The sequence below is a fragment of the Corvus brachyrhynchos genome, unplaced genomic scaffold, assembly GCF_000691975.1.
Source record: "Corvus brachyrhynchos isolate BGI_N302 unplaced genomic scaffold, ASM69197v1 scaffold783, whole genome shotgun sequence".
Lineage (NCBI taxonomy): Eukaryota > Metazoa > Chordata > Aves > Passeriformes > Corvidae > Corvus > Corvus brachyrhynchos.
Genome location: NW_008236979.1, coordinates 843,866 through 861,237, shown reverse-complemented (window position 1 = coordinate 861,237; position 17,372 = coordinate 843,866). Strand labels below are relative to the sequence as shown.

Below are 17,372 nucleotides of genomic sequence, written 5' to 3'. Positions count from 1 at the left end.
GGAAAGAGTATCATTGACATATCATTTAAACAAAGAGTTTGACACACTGTCAGTTTTATCCTAGAATGATCCCAACAAGCTGGAAAATGGCTGTGTGCAAGTAATAGAGGATTCTAATATTACTTTGCAAGATATAATTACCGAGCACATGATTTCCATCCACCTCAGTATCACTGGTTTTGTCTAACTTAGGTCATAAGGAGAACCAACTGCATAGAGGACGTGTGTGCTGCTCAAAGTTTGCATATCATTTCCAAAAAGCATGGCAGTGTTCACAGCACCTGCTCCCAGGCCGCCCAGGGAAGAAGCAGCAGGTAGTGCTGCAGGACAGGAATGGAGTGAATTAGTAGAGCTACAGGTATGCCAAAAAACTTGCATAATAGCTCCTGCCTAGCCTAGGCATGGTTACATACAGCAATCCACAAGTGCCAAAACTCATTATGCGCAAGAAAAAAATTATTATAGCCACATAATCTAATATACTCTAGTGGATAACCCAGCATGGTGGAACATCTCAAGCATTTCTATTCACTTTTGACCCTGAAAAAAGTGAAAGTTGTAGAACTAAAACATTTATATATTTTTGAACACAAGTGGCTGACAGATACCATTATAACAAATGGAGGAATGGTAGTTCAAATAAAGCTGATGGAAGCTGATGGAGAAGACAGAACATAACATGTTTAAAAAGGAGGTGTATTCTTTCACAGGCTGAGAAACAAGCTGAGTGACACATCTGACATGTTGTTGAACCCAAGTCCTGTTTCAAGAAAACCTATCCCTTCCATGCTTTGCACACAGCAAATATCAGCAATTACTTTTCAAAGGCTCCTTTATATGGCAAATAGAAGCTGATTATGAAGAAACTAAATGAATACATTTTTACTGTCAAGACGCACATCATAGGTAAATTTGAAAACAACAAAAAAACTCCCCCCAAAAACATCTTAAGCCTCAATTTCAACAATTACTTTTAATTTCCTTTCATAATGTTTTCTTGTTGCATGACTATAAACACCTTCATTTCTTTTTCATTTCCTTAAAACATGAACAGGGAATAAGCTAAACATCCTTCCTCTCACATTGCTCTCTTCAGAGCACTTACATTTATGTATTTCTTCCAGGAAATGTATTTGACAAAGCATCAGTAACACTTTTATTTTCATAGCACTTCCAAAAATGATATTCCAAGCCATAAACAGCATTTTAAGAACGAAGTCCTCATCTCAGAACTCAGAGGGAAGAAAATTTAACACCCCTCGCCCTCAAAAAAGGAACTAAAACTCCCAAATAAATAACAGATAGTGATCAGGCCAAAAGAAGAACACCCGGCTGAGCTTATTTCCAGCATAAGTCAACTGAGTTTACCCTCATCATTACTCAATACTTTTTAATCTCTTAAATGGGTTTTTGAAGGTTAAAAGGATATCTTTTTTGGCTCTTAATAATAAAAGCTAGCCTGAAAGCATATTTTCTGGTTTATTCCTGCTTTTTGGGCACATACCATGCAATCTACTATTCCTTACAAAGGTGTTCAATTTGGCTCCAGCTGCAGTGAATTCTGAATGAATAAACTGGTCACATGTGCAGTGTCACATTCTGTCTTCACTTTCTTGTCATGGCTCTGTTACATTACATCATTGTGGGCAGTTACTTAAAGGATTTTAAAGGTGTAGGTAGGTACCTCCTGTTTAGGAAGTATTTTATGAGAATGTTTTTGTACAATGATCTAGCATAGAAGGTGGATCACCACAAGAAGTCCTTCCAGATAATGCAAGTGCTACTTTAAAATGAGCTGGGATCATTTCCAAAGTGAACACCTCCCTATGGAAGCATTCACTCACACAATTCCAGGTTTTATCTGACAGGCATTCTGGGAAATACTAGTATTTTAATTGAGTCCTGGCCAGCAAAGTGTTGGGATTTATGGTGCAAACTAGACTGCACTAAATTTTAGCCTGAAGTGAAAATACTCATTCGTTTTCCCCGTACAGCCTCTTTTACAGATGCTTGAACTGAAACCATGGAAGTGGCTGTATATGAATTTTTTCCCCTGAGAGATAATGGTGGAGCATATTGACATGCACAGGTAATGCTTCAGGAAGTCCTAATGAAATGTGGCTGGCTTAACCACTGGGCTTTTTATTTGGACATGGCACCAAATTCCCAGGAAAAATTAAACGTTGGGGCTAAACTTAACATCAGCTTCACTGGGCAGCTCCTCGTATCCATCTGCTGTGCTATTATTTTGGATCTGTGAGGGTGATTTTGCTCAGGCAGAGTGTGTAGAAGGAGACAGACACAACACCCACCACAGCAGCCTTACCTGACTGCCCGGGTGGTGGAACTCCCGATGGTCCCCTGGGCAGACACAAAAACACCGTCAGGACGGCGGCTCTGTTTCCTGAGCACGGCTCGATGGCAATCGGCTTAGGAGCACCCTGGAAAAGGAAGACACCTTTGAGATTCCCATTCCATTTTTACCTGTGCATCTTTTATTTTAAGGCACACTGTAATAGCAGGAAGATATTTTTTCCTAATTGGTTCTTTCCATTCAAACAGATTGTCCGAACCATGTTAATCAACTTAAAAATGGGCTCTGACAGCCCACGCTGCAGATCTAACAAAACAACAAAAAAATAAACTAAAATATCATAAAGACAACAAAATTTTACTGAATTTTATAGCTTACTAAATGTAGTAATATCAAATTAAAGCTTAGAAAACAGCAAAACCTTTTGATATACACACTGGTATCTGCGAGTAGCTAACTTCCCCATCTCTATTAAGAAGTATCCACGTGAAAGAATTGTGTTTCAACAGCATCCATTACCTAGCCTGCCTAATGCCAAAACTATAAAATGAGAGCAAATCTATTATATACCAACAGCTAAAGATAGTCAATCCCTCTTGAAGTCCCCAGACCAGGAATTCTGCCTTCTCCCTATCTGTCCTGGTAAGCAAAGGATTTCTTCAAGGCAGAACCTTCCTGATTCTTTTTGCATATGCAAAAAAAAAATAGCTGCAGTGCCACTATATTTACATATACTTAGAAACTCTCTGAAAATGTTGCCTGTGTGATTATTACCTTGTTTCATCTTATATAAAGCTATGATAGCAGTGGCTTTGATGGCAGGGGGTTTGTGCTGTTACCAAACTCTCATTACCTGTATAGATAATTTAATTTGCAGTTAGTTTTCAACTAAATGGTTGCTGCCATACTGTTCTCGATTTACCAAGGACAGGAGGAGCTGGGAAAAAAAGCAAAGCCGTCTATGAAGCCAGAGAATAATAATTTTCTAAGATGAAAATTTACAATGTTTCTGCATTTCCATGTTTCCAAGTTTTGTGCTCACTCAGAGATAGGCATTTCACTTTTGAGAGCTTAAACACTTAGTCAAGCACTAAAGACACTTCTAAAAACATTAGGTCAAAATCAGCATAAGCATTTATTTCTTTTTCTGTTTGTAAATTTTCTAAATGTCTGTCATGTTCCAAGGCAAAATATGAGTTCAACATTTTGATTCAAAATTCAAAGCCAGAAAACTTTCTATTTACATACAAAATGCAATGTATACATAAATGTCAACTGATTCAAGTATTCTAAGAAAAAATGATAGTTTAGCCAAGTTAAATACACTGCAAAGTACTTGATATAAGGAAAACAAAGGCACTTCCATCATGTAAAGCAATTATCATTTTCTATTTTTCTACCTCCAAGTAACCAACATTTATTACTGCTCAGTGAAGATAAGGAAACAGAATATAGCAATAAATTGAAAAATAGATAAATAAACTTTTTTTTAAAATTTCATGGTCATATTTAAAAGGCATTTCTGTAGATTCTTTTAAAGTGACAGCATTAAAGAACTTGGGTGCAGAATGACATCTAATTTAAAATTGCCATGACATAGCAAAGGACAACTTACATTCACCAAAAACTTTACCAAATGATGAAATAGGACACTAAAGCCCCAAAAGCTTCAGCTGGTGTTACTAATGCAAGCAATAGAGCTTTTAAGTCATCTTTCCTGACTTGTCACAACAGCAAATCAAACAACTATTTGAAAACACAGAGAAAATGAAATCCTAATTTTTAAATGTAATTCAGAACAGTTCATGCAAACACACAACTGGAAGGAACAAATTTACCACTATGAATTTTAATTTGGTGATTACTTTATTATAAGTCCAAATGTTGATATTTTCTTTTTTTGTGTAATATAAACCCTTTGATCAACAGGCCCCATCCTTTTCTGTCTGAAGTTTATACTAATGCTCTTCAAAACACAATTGGAGGAAATGATTTCTGAAAAAATATTTTTTCAAAGGACTTCATCCAAAAGTAAAATACAGTAAGAATTTTGTGCTTATTTATTCTTTATAAAAAAATCATGACTGCAAAAGCAGATGTCTTATCTGACCTCACATCCTTCAGGTTCCCTAGCAAAATAACACAGTAGCATATAGCAAATGATAATAATTTAGATACCCTAAGGTTTGTCAGTTGTTTAAAGATAAATACATAATCATGAATCAAAGTTATTTCACAGTGACATAACATGTTCTCTGAAATGTGCCATTTATCATGCATTTTCCACGGGTTTTTTGGAAGAGATAAGGCACAAGTTTGTTTGCCCAGAGCAGTAAGCTACCATGATTTACTTTCTAGAATTACTCTTTTTTTCCCCCACAAGAGAAAGTGACTTACATTTTTTGCCAAAACCTCAAATGACAATCACAGATTAATAAAACTTTATCAGTAGAAGACATAAAAAACAAACACTTCTTTGATAAACTTTTACTCCTATATTCCCTTTTTTACACACACTATGACGGAAAGTGTGTCAGCTGGGAAGGTGAAAAAGAACGTGGCATAAAACTATGAAGGAATAAAAGGGTCAAAGAACACATATTATTATTGATAGCGAGAATAGAAGAGCAACCCAGAGTATATAGAAAGAAGAAATAAGTGGAGAGGATAGGGATTAAATCAGGCAATAAAAACCAAATAGATAAAGTTTTATCCACAATTTAAGTGTGTAGTCATGCATTTATTCACAGAAAATAAGTATCAGGAGTCATCTTCATGGGTTCCTAGATTTTTATTAAAGGTTCTACATTCTCACAATCTTTTTCTGAAAGTCCTATAAAGATGTAGCCGAAGTTCAGCTACCTGGGTGAGCTTATGAGGAAATACCAAGCTTTGGGAAGATTCTTCTGGATCTGTTTCTGTAAGAAATAAGTTTGGGCTAGCTTTCTTTTTCCTACACAAAGAACAGATGACAGTATTACCATTGTTGGCAGAAGAACATATGCCAGTGTGTGCCATATTCATGCTTTATAAAAGAAAGCAGCAAAACAGGTGGGAGTATTTATTTAAGTATGAAAAAGCCGTGCAAATCTTGCATTACTGTATTTGTCTGTTTGGGAAAAAGAGAGCTGATCAGCTTTAAGAGTGCAGACCAAGAAGAAGCTGGGAAGTGGATTCTGTCCCCCTTGGTGGGTGGGATGGGCAGCAGAGAGCAGTGGCCTGAAGAGGTGAGAAGAGCAGGACCACGATGACTCAGGGGATGTTCATGGAGCTGCTCTAAGTGTTCAGCATCTCCTTGGCCAAAATGCACTGAAACTTCACCATCAATTTGTATCTATGAAAATATTTAATACTGTGAATACGGGAAGATGAAAAGTATAAAGTGTTTTGGTTCTATCTGTATTCCAAGAAGTGGTGCCTCTCAGAAGTGCTATAAAACTTTTGATTTTCAGTACTAAGTAATATCCTCTATATATTTTCTTCAACATTCTAAGTTAGGTGCATCCAATTTTTAAAAGTGCATTATTATACCATAAGAAAAATAGTTCACGTAAGACTAAATGGCTCCAAACTCATGCCAAAAAAGCAATTAGAAAATTGAATCAAGGAATTAAGGATTAATGTGAGCATGTTACACCTGTCAGAAGCAATAAGTATTTTGACAAGAACAGAATAAAGTTTGACAGTGTGCACAAATACAGATCTGATATATAAATCAAGTATTAAAATGCAAATAGCTATGTATTAATCACTGTAATGTTTCCAAACTAAAATGGTCTTACTTGTACTTACAAGAATTCGTTATAAATAAAACTTCAGTTCTTCTTCACAAACAGCTCAAATTACTCTTTTTTGTTGTATTAATTAATTATGTCAATTTAAACTTTGTTTTTAGTCATATTATTAAAACAGCATTAATCTGGTGAATTCTGCATAAACTAAGCTAGACGAATTGGCAAATAAACAATAAAATCTGTTGTTGCAACAGGATTAGGACCAGACTCAGAATGTAAACAGCCGCTTTTCTGGATTTTTAATGTGCAAGACTTCAGAGGAGAGGAGAAAAAAAAAAAAAAAAAGACTATGTCCTCTGAAGAGGTAAGAGATACAGAAAAGGAGAAAACATAAAATTCATACTGTTATACTACAAGTATTCACATCTTCATTTGCTCTCAGCTTCAGGTGCTTTTCCTAAATTCTTTGGTTATTTTCTGAGTTACTTGATTTATTAACAATACACAAGTCTCAGATTCCAAAATGCCCTTGAGTACCCAGGCTGGATTTTGGTCAAATTCAGATGCCTACACACAAATTCAAAAGCCTGTTAATCTTACTATCAGTATTAAAAATTTCTCAAGAGCTGAAAGTCACCTCTCCCTGTCAGGCACATTTTGGGCTCTTCTATGCCCACTCAGCTGCCCTGGATGTAGAGCTTGATCGAGGTAGCTGTTCCCAAAACACCCTTATCAAATTAGGTTTCTACAACGCACTTGTGGCTACTTTCTTTTAAATCACAGTTGAAAGCAAAGATTAACTCTGCTTTTATAGTAAGGGGATGAATCTGGGTTACCCTATTTTGCTTTTACTAAATGCATGTTTGAGGTGAAATACTGTGACCTGTAATTAAAGATGAAGGGTCAAATGCTGTGATTGTTCTGACCATTCTCAGTGCAGTAAAGGCTGACTTCTCAGCAGGGCTAAGGAACAAAAGAAAATTCGCCCTCTCAAAATCAGAATTCCACTGATATCTTTTGGTTGGGGCTTTTCTGGCCATTTTCCTGAAGAAACTCCAACTGTCCCTTGTGCAGCTATCCTGCCAGCAGAAGGAGATGGCAGACTCCGACCTGTAGACAACCTCCATCCTATCTCCACCTGATTCTTTCCATGGTCATTTACCAAGAGAATCAAACCTAGCAGTAATGTCAGAGGAAAGAAGTGCCATCTGCTCCTCCCAGGAAAATTCCACCACTTTCACAACACCTGCTGCTGCCCTAAGGAGAACTTGACACTTCCAGAGCACTGGAGCTAAGGCAAGGCCTTAGCCAGAAACAAAGCCTGCCAGCAGCCCTGCTGGTTCTGTAGACTATCAGTGCTACACCACATTCCTGTTCTAAAGTGTTGGGTGAACTCATGAACTAATGCTCATTAACATACTTTTGAATATGAGCTTCCCACCCACCTGCAAGTTTTGACAATTTTCTCCAGGTTTTTTCAATGAGTAATGAGCCTTAATGATAATGTAACACACACACACAAAAAAAAAAAAAGCTTTCACCAAACATCATTTGTGTGAGGGAGAAATAGACTTCAGGAAACACTGAGACAGAATAAACAAGGGTGGGGTACTGAACACTGCTTGTGGCTGGCAGAGGAAACATCAGTTCTTCATTTGACTCCAGGGTTTTACAGAAATTCTGAGCATCTACTGAAGATTTTCATTTAATACATCACATAAATTTCCTCTCCTGCAATTAGTGAGTGGAAAGCTTCACCTCATTTAAACCTGCAAGAATGGCCCAGAGCCTGAGTGTCCTCAGCACTCTGAGTTTCTACACTGCACCTTCTTTTGCCTGAGGATTTCTAAGTGATTTCTAGTTATGGCTAATGAGCTCCCACTAACCTATGGGAGGTACATAACTACATTACCTACAGCAGCAAAAGTTGGTGCACATTTTGGTTTATCTCATAATTCTTCTATCTATACTGGAAGAGACTTGAGGTAACTGCCCGGCTTCTGCGACCAAGTCATCCAGCTGCACCAACTTACTGGAGGACTCTACCAACTCCACTAGACCTTCAAAATGAAGAAGTTTTCCCTGAAAACTTCTATCATGTCTAATAAAGCTGAGATCAACGGGTTTATTGATAATTAAATGCATCCCAACCAAAATTACACTAACATTTCTCATTACTTTTTTAACAGCAAATTATCTTTCCATTGTCATTCTGCCCCACTGTTTTTCCAGAACACAAATCATTAATTTCCTTGTTTTAAAATAGAAATGGAAATCTCAGACAGCACTGGAACATTATTTTCCATAAGAAAAACAGTGGAAATGAACAATAAATAGAATACATTATGATTACCAAGCTGTGATTATGGCCCCAGTGCACAAACTGCATTGTTATCCTTCAATTTATTGTCTTGCTTGTCTATCTCAGCTCTAACAATGATAGACTGCATTCTTTCACGCAGTCTTTTCTGATTAGAATATGGTTGTTCTGTACTGATCTTAAATTTATATATTACTCAAACTGTTTATGCTCAGAAGAGTCATTTTTATTATAAGAACTATGTTTATTTGCAACAAAGTTACTCTCAGTTAATCTAGTAAGGGACTTCATTTGATAACCTAATACAAGAAGTGCATTATGTAGCATTTCATTAGCCAGAGAGTTATGAATTGACATTCTGATTAAAACTGATTTATAAAGACAAAGCTACAAGAAACACCTGCAGATGCATTTATTTTCAGTGGGGTTTCCAGAAAGAACTCCTTGTCAGGTTTGCTATTCACCTTTTATCCTACAGCCTAGAGGTTGCTTTTCCTGAACTGTGACATCAGTGTGCACCATCCTGGAACTTTCTTGATTTTCACAGGTGGCTGAACAGAGCACAAGACATTGAAGCTAAGTTAAAACATGAGGTGGCTGCAAGGAAAATTGCCTTTCTTTATCCGTGTGCCCACGTATGCAGTTCCCTGTACCTTCACACTGTTAAATAAACTTGGTCTTACTTTACTGTTACATCTTGCCCATTAATGAGGGTAATTTCAGGTTAATATGGAAAATATTGAACATAACTTAGAGCGGATGGTGTGTGTAGTAGTTGTACTGGATTACTGCCAGAGATATCCCCTTGAGCTTCCAGAATATTCTCCTATTAAGCTATATGAGTCTGATTGAGGGCTGGCAGTGCCAGCATCCAGTTCATGAAAGGAAATTTATCTTGGCAGCATCCAGGTAGATCCTGTTGGGAAAAGCACCTGAGTCTCTGTGTCTGTGGCATATACTAGGAATCATATATCCCCAGGTACCTTCCTGTAAATTCTTCTGACTGCCAACCTCTAAGTCAAAGTGGTGCTGTGCAGTGAAGTGATGCTAATGGGCATTTGTTTCCCAGATGGGCATATCTGCTGGATCTCCAGGGGTTAGAAATGAGAAGTAGAGAATTCTATTATTCCTTTACAATTCAGCCTTAAAGACTCATCTATGAAAACTCTCATTTCACTGGGGACGAATGACTGACAGTCCATCACTGTTTGAGCTCGGGCTGAGCACTTAAGAGCAGAGAGTCACTCCCATATATCACAATGGGTTAACTTTACCCTAGACTGCCTGCAGAAGAGGACATGGTCCCCTCAGAGCCACTAATATTCCAGGGTTGGGAAAAATACAGTACAAGGCACAGTTTAAATTCTGTCTCACTTGCAGGCTGACAGTGTGGCTGTGGTAATAGGCAGGGCTAAGTACGAGCACAGTATAGCTGCTTTCACTGGTAACAAGCAAACTGAGTCAGGACTTTTGAAATGTCCATGAGGAGCCCAGAAGGGCTGTCCTTTGCCCGGGGAGGATCATAAAGTTTGAATCTGTCATTGTGAGAATGAAACTCAGACAGAAGGCAGAAGTTCTGACAGTTACCTTTTGCAACCGCAGAGCTGTAGCTCTGCAGCACCCTAGAGTCATAAAAGATAAGGTTGGATCATCATTTAGGAGATCTATGCCAGATGTGAGGATTAGGAAAGGCAAGTGTCCTGAAAGGATTATGCTGTATTTTGCATTTCTTGCAAAATTGGAAAGAAAATATAGTAGTACCCTGTATGTCATCCAAAATACAGTGTTAGTGAACTTTTCCTCAGCAATGCCTTTCCAAGTTCTTTTTTAACCTCCTGGCCACATGCAGGATGCCTAGTGAATGATAAATTAAAACATTTCTACCTGGAATTATAATAATAAAAAAGAGAACTAAATCAAGACATTGTGAAAACTAGCTGTCAGCAGAAGGGATTAAAGTGCAAACTTGGCAATATTCTTAATGCAGGAAAAAAATATTAATGGCACCAGAATCACAAATTCCTTTCTATCATGACAACTTACACAGATCGAGACTATGGAATGTAGGGAGGACACAAACGAACATCTGAAAGCATGACACAGCTTTTATTTTCATCGTCCTTGCCATGGTCCAAGGACAGCTGTAAAGTGTGCACACCAGAGCCAAAACCATTCTGAAACAAATGATCCCTATTTAAGATTAGCAAGTTTATAGAAGTTCACATCCCAGTGGCTGCATGTGGACATTGTGGATCCAATCATAGCTGCTCTAGCAGCGGGAAGAGGAATGATAAATAAAGGATTTCTGTTATCCCAGGAAAAGGTATGAGATGGCAGCAAAAGGGAGGCTGGTGTTGCTGTGTTATTTGGTGGTAGCAGCAGCACGTGTTAAACTGCTTTGGCAGTGGTTGCTGCCAGCCAGGGAAAAAGGGAGAGGACAGGTTGGCAGGAGTGTGAAAGCACAAACCAGACCTTGTCTAAAGTGTTGCAAGATATGTGTCTTGCTTTCCTCTCTTGAGGACCTCCATCACCTACTCTGCCCATTCACCAATTTGAAAGCATAATTGAGTAGTTTTTTTCACTTGACTCTTACGAACTAATTCAAATCCTAAATACCAGCTGCTTAAATCAGCATGGCACTTGAGTAGCAGCAGAACTATTTTGATTTACACCAGCTGCAAATCTGACACTATGCTATTCATTTCTTAATAGTGTCCTTGAAAAATCCTGCAAATAAGCTCAAGTATTATCACTTAATGTTGCTTTCTAAGATGCTCCCCATCAAGATTGTTAGTACTTACTGTGCTCAAATTCAGAACATCACAGAAAATGCACAAAAAAAATGGAAGTTACAGGATCTAATCTGACAAATAATTAGACACATGAGAATTAGTGCTTGGAGAAACTTTGCATTAAAGCAAACACGATTACTTGCATGAATGAAACTATTTATTCTTGTTACTTATGTTAGCTTGACATAGCTGATGGAATACCTTTTTTTAAAGAGACAGATTTTTTACTATTAAAAAAAAAAGAAAAAAGACTGCTCCTTTAAAATATTACACAATCTGTTTAATTTTTACTAAGCCAGGATAGATCTACAATATAAAGTATTTGCTGAATCCCACTTACATGGAAAAAAAGTGGGTTTTTTTTTTCCCCTTGGTACCATATTCCAAGCTTGCTTAGGCTCTTAAGCATTACTAATTAAAATGTGTGCTATGGAAATATAGCCCAGCTCAACTCACACTTCTGTTCCACACATATTTCCTATGGCACAGCAGAACTTCTAATTATGTCATATCTTTATTATTCTCTTCATTAAGGTGGTACTCAGTGACCACCAACAAAAATCATGATTGCCATTGAATTCTATAGTCCTAATCCTTATTGCATGAAAGCACTTGCTTTTTTGCTTCAGAAAATGTTCTCATTTTAAATTTTACATTGGAAAACTTAGCAGCAGTGATGATGATTTTAACATCTTTTCTTCAAAAGAAATACCATTTTCACAGCAGATTGACCACCTTTTTGAAAGAGTTTCCTTGAAAATTCACAGATTTGTGAACTTTTCATTGGAGTTTCCTTCAGAGCCTTGTATTCTCGGAAGATTTGTACTCTGTCCATATCTAACCAAATGATTTCCCTTCCCCTAAGCTTATGCATAAAGTTTAAATCACTGACAAGACTAAAGCAGAGTAATGTTTGTCCTGTACATCAGTCAACAGAATGGTGAAACACATTTACTTTTGATCTCTGTGTAAACCCTGATTTATTTTAGCAGTGACTAAAGGCTAAAGTGGCAAATAACATATTTTACCCTTGTTTTCTGATTCCTCTTGCCTTTTCCCACCCCTTCCCAATGGAAATAAATGCCCTGTATCAAATGCCACTGGCTAGCAATAAGCAGAAGGAGCAGGATCTTATTCACTTCAACAAGAGTTGAGATTTGAGATCAGTCACCAGGCAGATGTTATTTCTGAAGCTGAAAGTATTCATGATTGTTACTATAGAAACCAAGCTTTGTAAAATATTCCAAACAAACACTTCTTTATTACCCTGGGCTGTAACTACAGTGCACCAAGGCGTAAGCATGCCATGGTAAGTTTTCAACATGTACATTTTCTTTGTGGTTATTTGCTTTCAGTAGTAACCACAAGACAGGGTTTCTATAGGTCTTAGAAGAGACTGTACCACAGTACCAGCCATCCATAAAATGACACACACTGTACTCATTCAGCACTAAACTCCTATCTCATTTCCCCCCTCCTGTGGGCAGCCATTCAAATCAGTGTTTCCCTGTTCAGCAACAGTGAAAAACAGGAACCCACTGCTAATTCCTGTGGTTTGATCAGCAGCACAAAACCAGCAGTGGTTACTAAATGCCAGCCCCAGCCTCTTTAGCAATTAAACCATTCTTCATTCTTAGTAGACTTTGTGAAGCCCGTGCGTCACCCAGAAAGTATCTCTCAGTGGCCTGTCATGTCATAACCACAAGTTTCAGACTTGCTGCTCTCTTTGTTAATCGTACCAAGAAGAGTGAAAACTTGGATCCCAGTTCCAGTGTGGACAGTGGGGCTTCAGGAGTGCAGGATCCCTGGCCCTGAGTGCATCCCCAGCGAGGGGGCACAGATGTCACTGCTGGGTGACCTGCAAGCACCATGGCCTGTGCCAGTGGGAAGGGGCAGGTGAAGTCCTGTAGCCCAACCTGTGCCTGGTATTTTAACCACCTCTCCCCCTTGCTACAATTCAATTCCCATAGACAGGCAACAGGGCAAATTTCAAAGAGAGGTTGAGAAGTGGCAGCTGGCTTCTTATAACACACAGAAAGGAGAACTGTACTTAAGGCTATGCAAGGAAACGAGAAGGAATTTTATTACAGAATGAATGTACCATGTGGACACTGAATATTCTTAGTCTGAGGCCTTTCTGTTTCCTTTTACAGAGAAGTCCTCATAAAGGGTAAAAATGATACTACTATTTAAAAATATGCTCAAGAAAGGTATGGTCACAACTTCTAATTATTACCATCAAAATTCCAAAGCCATTTTCGTTCTCAACTTACTGTCACGTGCTATAGTCTCTTTTAACTTTTTATGCTGTTCTTCTGCTCAAATAGTACAATTTTGCCCCAGTCTTTCAGAAACTTCTCAGTTATCTTTGAGATGTGTGACAATTACATTTTTTTCCCTAATACCAGCTCCATCCAGATTTTTAATTTAAAACTTGGCCCTGACTCAGGTAACATTAAGGATTCCTGCCTTTCATTACTGTAAAACAAATCTGTTTTAAAATACAGCGATGCAATCGGAGCACAATTAGATTTCCATAAGAATATACAGAAGTATGGGACTCCGTGTGCCACTGGCATCTTTTATAACACACAATACCACCAGAGCAGAAAAGCATTAAGCAAAAAAGCACAGCTAAAGAGCCAGTTAAAGAGTTTTGGTTGTGGTGATTTGTTCTCTTGCAATGGCATGCTGAAGATAATAATAAAATTAAAAATATTTATAAAAGATTTTAAGTATGCGAAATGTGTAGCATAAGATATTCAGGGGAAAGGTCGCAGACAAAGCAGGCATGTTTTATGGAGATGGAGCTACAGTCTGGAAGTGATTGTGTGGGACTGAATACAGAGAAAGCAGTGAAGTCATGGCACAAGTCCTGGTGAGAGGGAAGTACTGGAGTTAAATATTGTGGTTACAGGAAAGTTAAGGGTGCAGAGAATGTACAAGCTGTCTTTTTACTGGCAGCTATCTATGGATACCCAGAACATCTTAAAGGATTTTGTGTCTGTGATGTAGGTTGTGCTTTCTCCATGAAGAAGTAGTTATGGATGGCTGGGCCTAATGTGGCCAAAGAAAAATCCTCTGGGTAGGGGCACTCAAGGGATCACAAGAGCCATGCAAGAAAATCCAACTGCCTCCTACTTCCCAGCTTGACTAAGTTCCATTTAAGGCCACAATGACTTAAGCTGACTTTCCCCAAACATATGGAATTGTACATATATGCAGGTAGGCTACATACACAAAAAACATATCATTGTTTCATCTTGTGCTATCAGAAATCTCTGGAATATGTTAGAGGAAAAATTTAAGCATAATAAAAGCTATGTCAAAGACCTCGAAAGAAAAATCTTCTTGAAAACCTCCTCAGTCCCAGACAGAGCAATTTCTCATAATTCCCCAAATGTCTATTGAAATGAATTGCACTAAAAGGTTCTAGAGCCATCAATATATTAAGAATTTAATAGATGTCTTTTAGCTCTCTTTGATCATAAATTGCCAGAATGGTTTCTACTCTCTCCAGTTTCCTTGTCCCTGATTTTTGCTGTGACATTTCTGGATGACTTCCAGTTCTGATTGTTGTAAAGTCCTTGTTTTTGCAGAATCACCTAGTGTAGAAATTTGCAATTCCAAACACTATCTTTTTTGGTCTGTTTATCAGCTAACACTCTTCACTCAAGCAATCTTTGCCCTTCACATTCCCATTGGTTTTGTCCTTATTCAAACTTCTATGAATGTACCATAAGCAATGTAATTTAAAACATAGATTAATAATTTTCTTCATTTAAGAAAAAAAATTATCTTTGGGCAATCTTCAGTTATGAGAAGTATCTGATGATATACATAATGACACACTTAATTTGCATCATTAACATTTCACCCATTCAATCTTTATAATACTGAGGTTTATTTTTATATTTTAAACATTTCTTTATGTTCACATGAAAGGCCTCTTTGTGTAGTTATAATTTTCCTCCAGTTTGCCTGGTTTTGTTCATTAGAGTTTCCTAATTTTCTGTGAACTGCTGAGCAAGCTGAAGATTTTAATTGGATATATCACTTTATTTTTTCCTGTACGAGCATCTTATTAAAGGCTACTCATGTAGATGATAAAGATGTTAATCAACTTGCATCTGTCCTTCTAAAAGATTCAGTTAGGTCCCTAATTAACCATCTGTAAACAAACCCCTGCTCAATAACAGGGCTCAAGCATTTGTTGTGAGGTAGCAAAGGCTGGTTAGGGCCTCCTGCTACCTTCAGCTCTGCAGTAAATATTTGACTTCTCTCGGTATACAGAAAGTAATTGGAAAAAGACAAGTGACTCACAGTCGATTGCAGATCACTGGATGCTCTCTAATTGAGTCATTGTTATTATGAGAAAGGTTTAAAAATTGCAGGTGTCTGTTGCTCCCAGGAGGTGTCAGGTGCTTTAGCAGCACTAAGAATTGTGTATTCCAGAGCTGTAAAAAGTGAGGATAGAGAAGACCATACATTTCCTATGATGAAAGTCATGTGAGCCAGTCTTTAAAAATAAAATTACTTCCTCAAATAAAAAATAGGGGTTTCCCCCTGCCCCAGAAAGAAAGGCACATTATTCTGTGCATTTGCCAAGATCCTGGTCTTCCAGAATACCAATGGTCACTAGAAAATTCTTTCCTATTTTTGAGTTTTTAATCAATAAGTATATTGGTCAGTCTCCTTTAAGATTGTTTTCAAAGCTCACATCTCCCTGATTTTATACTATAGCACTTTGTACACTCTGCAGTGATAACAAGAGTTTCTCAGCAGCTTCAGGAAGGGTAACTACCCTCCCCAATAAATCTAGTCTCTCACAACCTCCCAGGGAGCACATGGATACTTCGTGTGCCAATGCAATAAGGGCAGCCTTTTTTCTTATAATATATTTGGCATTATATACTTAAAGCACACTATATTTATATCCATCCTGTTCCCAGCATGCTGTTATGGACCACATATGCTCACAAAGACTTGATGCACACCCTGCAGCTCTTTTCTTATGGGCTGCTCACAGCCATGACAGAGACAGACACTGTTATTGTCCATGCTTAGGAGCAATTTCTAGCACAAAAGGAAACCATCTTCTCTGTTCTTACAAGCAGATAGCTCACTGACGTGTGTCAGGCGGTATTATTCATTTTTACCACACAGAAGCCCATCAAGGGTGCCACTCAATCACATGGAAGGGATTACAGCTACTCTGAGGCACTTCCAGTCCTGCCATCATATCTATTTCTCATCCTTCCCTCTTCTGTTCAGTACCTTACTATAAATTACAGGTATTACCTGCATTCCTGTTAATCCCCACCTAAAAAGATTTTGTGTGGTGACCACAAATACTGGACCATCTGCACAAAACACATGGAAGTGACTGCTTTTCCACACCATGTCCTGTGAGCAGGAAGCATGACAGAATCCACATAACTTGGCACACATGACTTTAGAGGCAGATACTCATTTGGATTTAGTACTAACATTTCAGTGGTACTGTTTTATGCTTTCCACTAATATTTCAGCAAGTGATCATTGTGACTCATGTTCAAAACACTTTATTTTGTCTTTAATTCTCCAATTGATAGAACTGTTTTCTGCACAGCACTTGCATGTAATTAGGTGCAAGAAGGATCATTAGGAGTTGAAAAGAAAATAAAGACACGAAATGAACTTACTAATCACCAAAGGTTGAAAACAAAAATGTATGAAGGAAGAAAGCAGAGCCACAAATCACAGATCTAACCTTTTTCAGCAGTTCTACATTTCTCTGACTCAGTGCTCTCCCTCAAGATTCAGATTTGTTATAGCACATCCATTTCATATTGATTGCAACAGACTGTGTAACACGAGGCATCTTGTCTTTGCAATTTTCCAGATTCTTCTGAAAGTAAACTCATCAAATCATCTAAAAACATGTTACCAGAGCTCTTCAATATTGCATCTATCACGTCTTTCTTTCCCATTACCATGTACATGCAGACGATTAAATTAACGCTCCCCCGTATCCCACACAGACCATCACCACAGCTGTTGTGTCAGATGTAATCCATTGCACCTCTGTTCACCTGTTCCACACTTAGAGGACAAAAAAACCTCCTCTTTGGCAGATGCAGAACTGATTTTAAAAACACCTAAATATGTTTTGTAACAGTTTTTCCCAGCTCTAAATGTCAAGGCACTTTTCAGTTCTTAAGATCTGGAAT

General features: G+C 37.9%; 1 protein-coding gene across 1 annotated transcript in view; it reads right to left on the bottom strand.

Annotated features, from left to right (window-relative positions):
• ATRNL1 (attractin like 1) overlaps positions 1-17,372 on the bottom strand; it is a gene marked incomplete at its 5' end in the record, with an annotated part of 455,979 nt that overhangs the window by 49,580 nt on the left and 389,027 nt on the right. Inside the window, one exon of the mRNA XM_008629373.2 lies at positions 2,327-2,441. Within this exon, the coding sequence (XP_008627595.2) occupies positions 2,327-2,441 (115 nt within the window). The remainder of the gene's footprint in view (positions 1-2,326; positions 2,442-17,372) is intronic.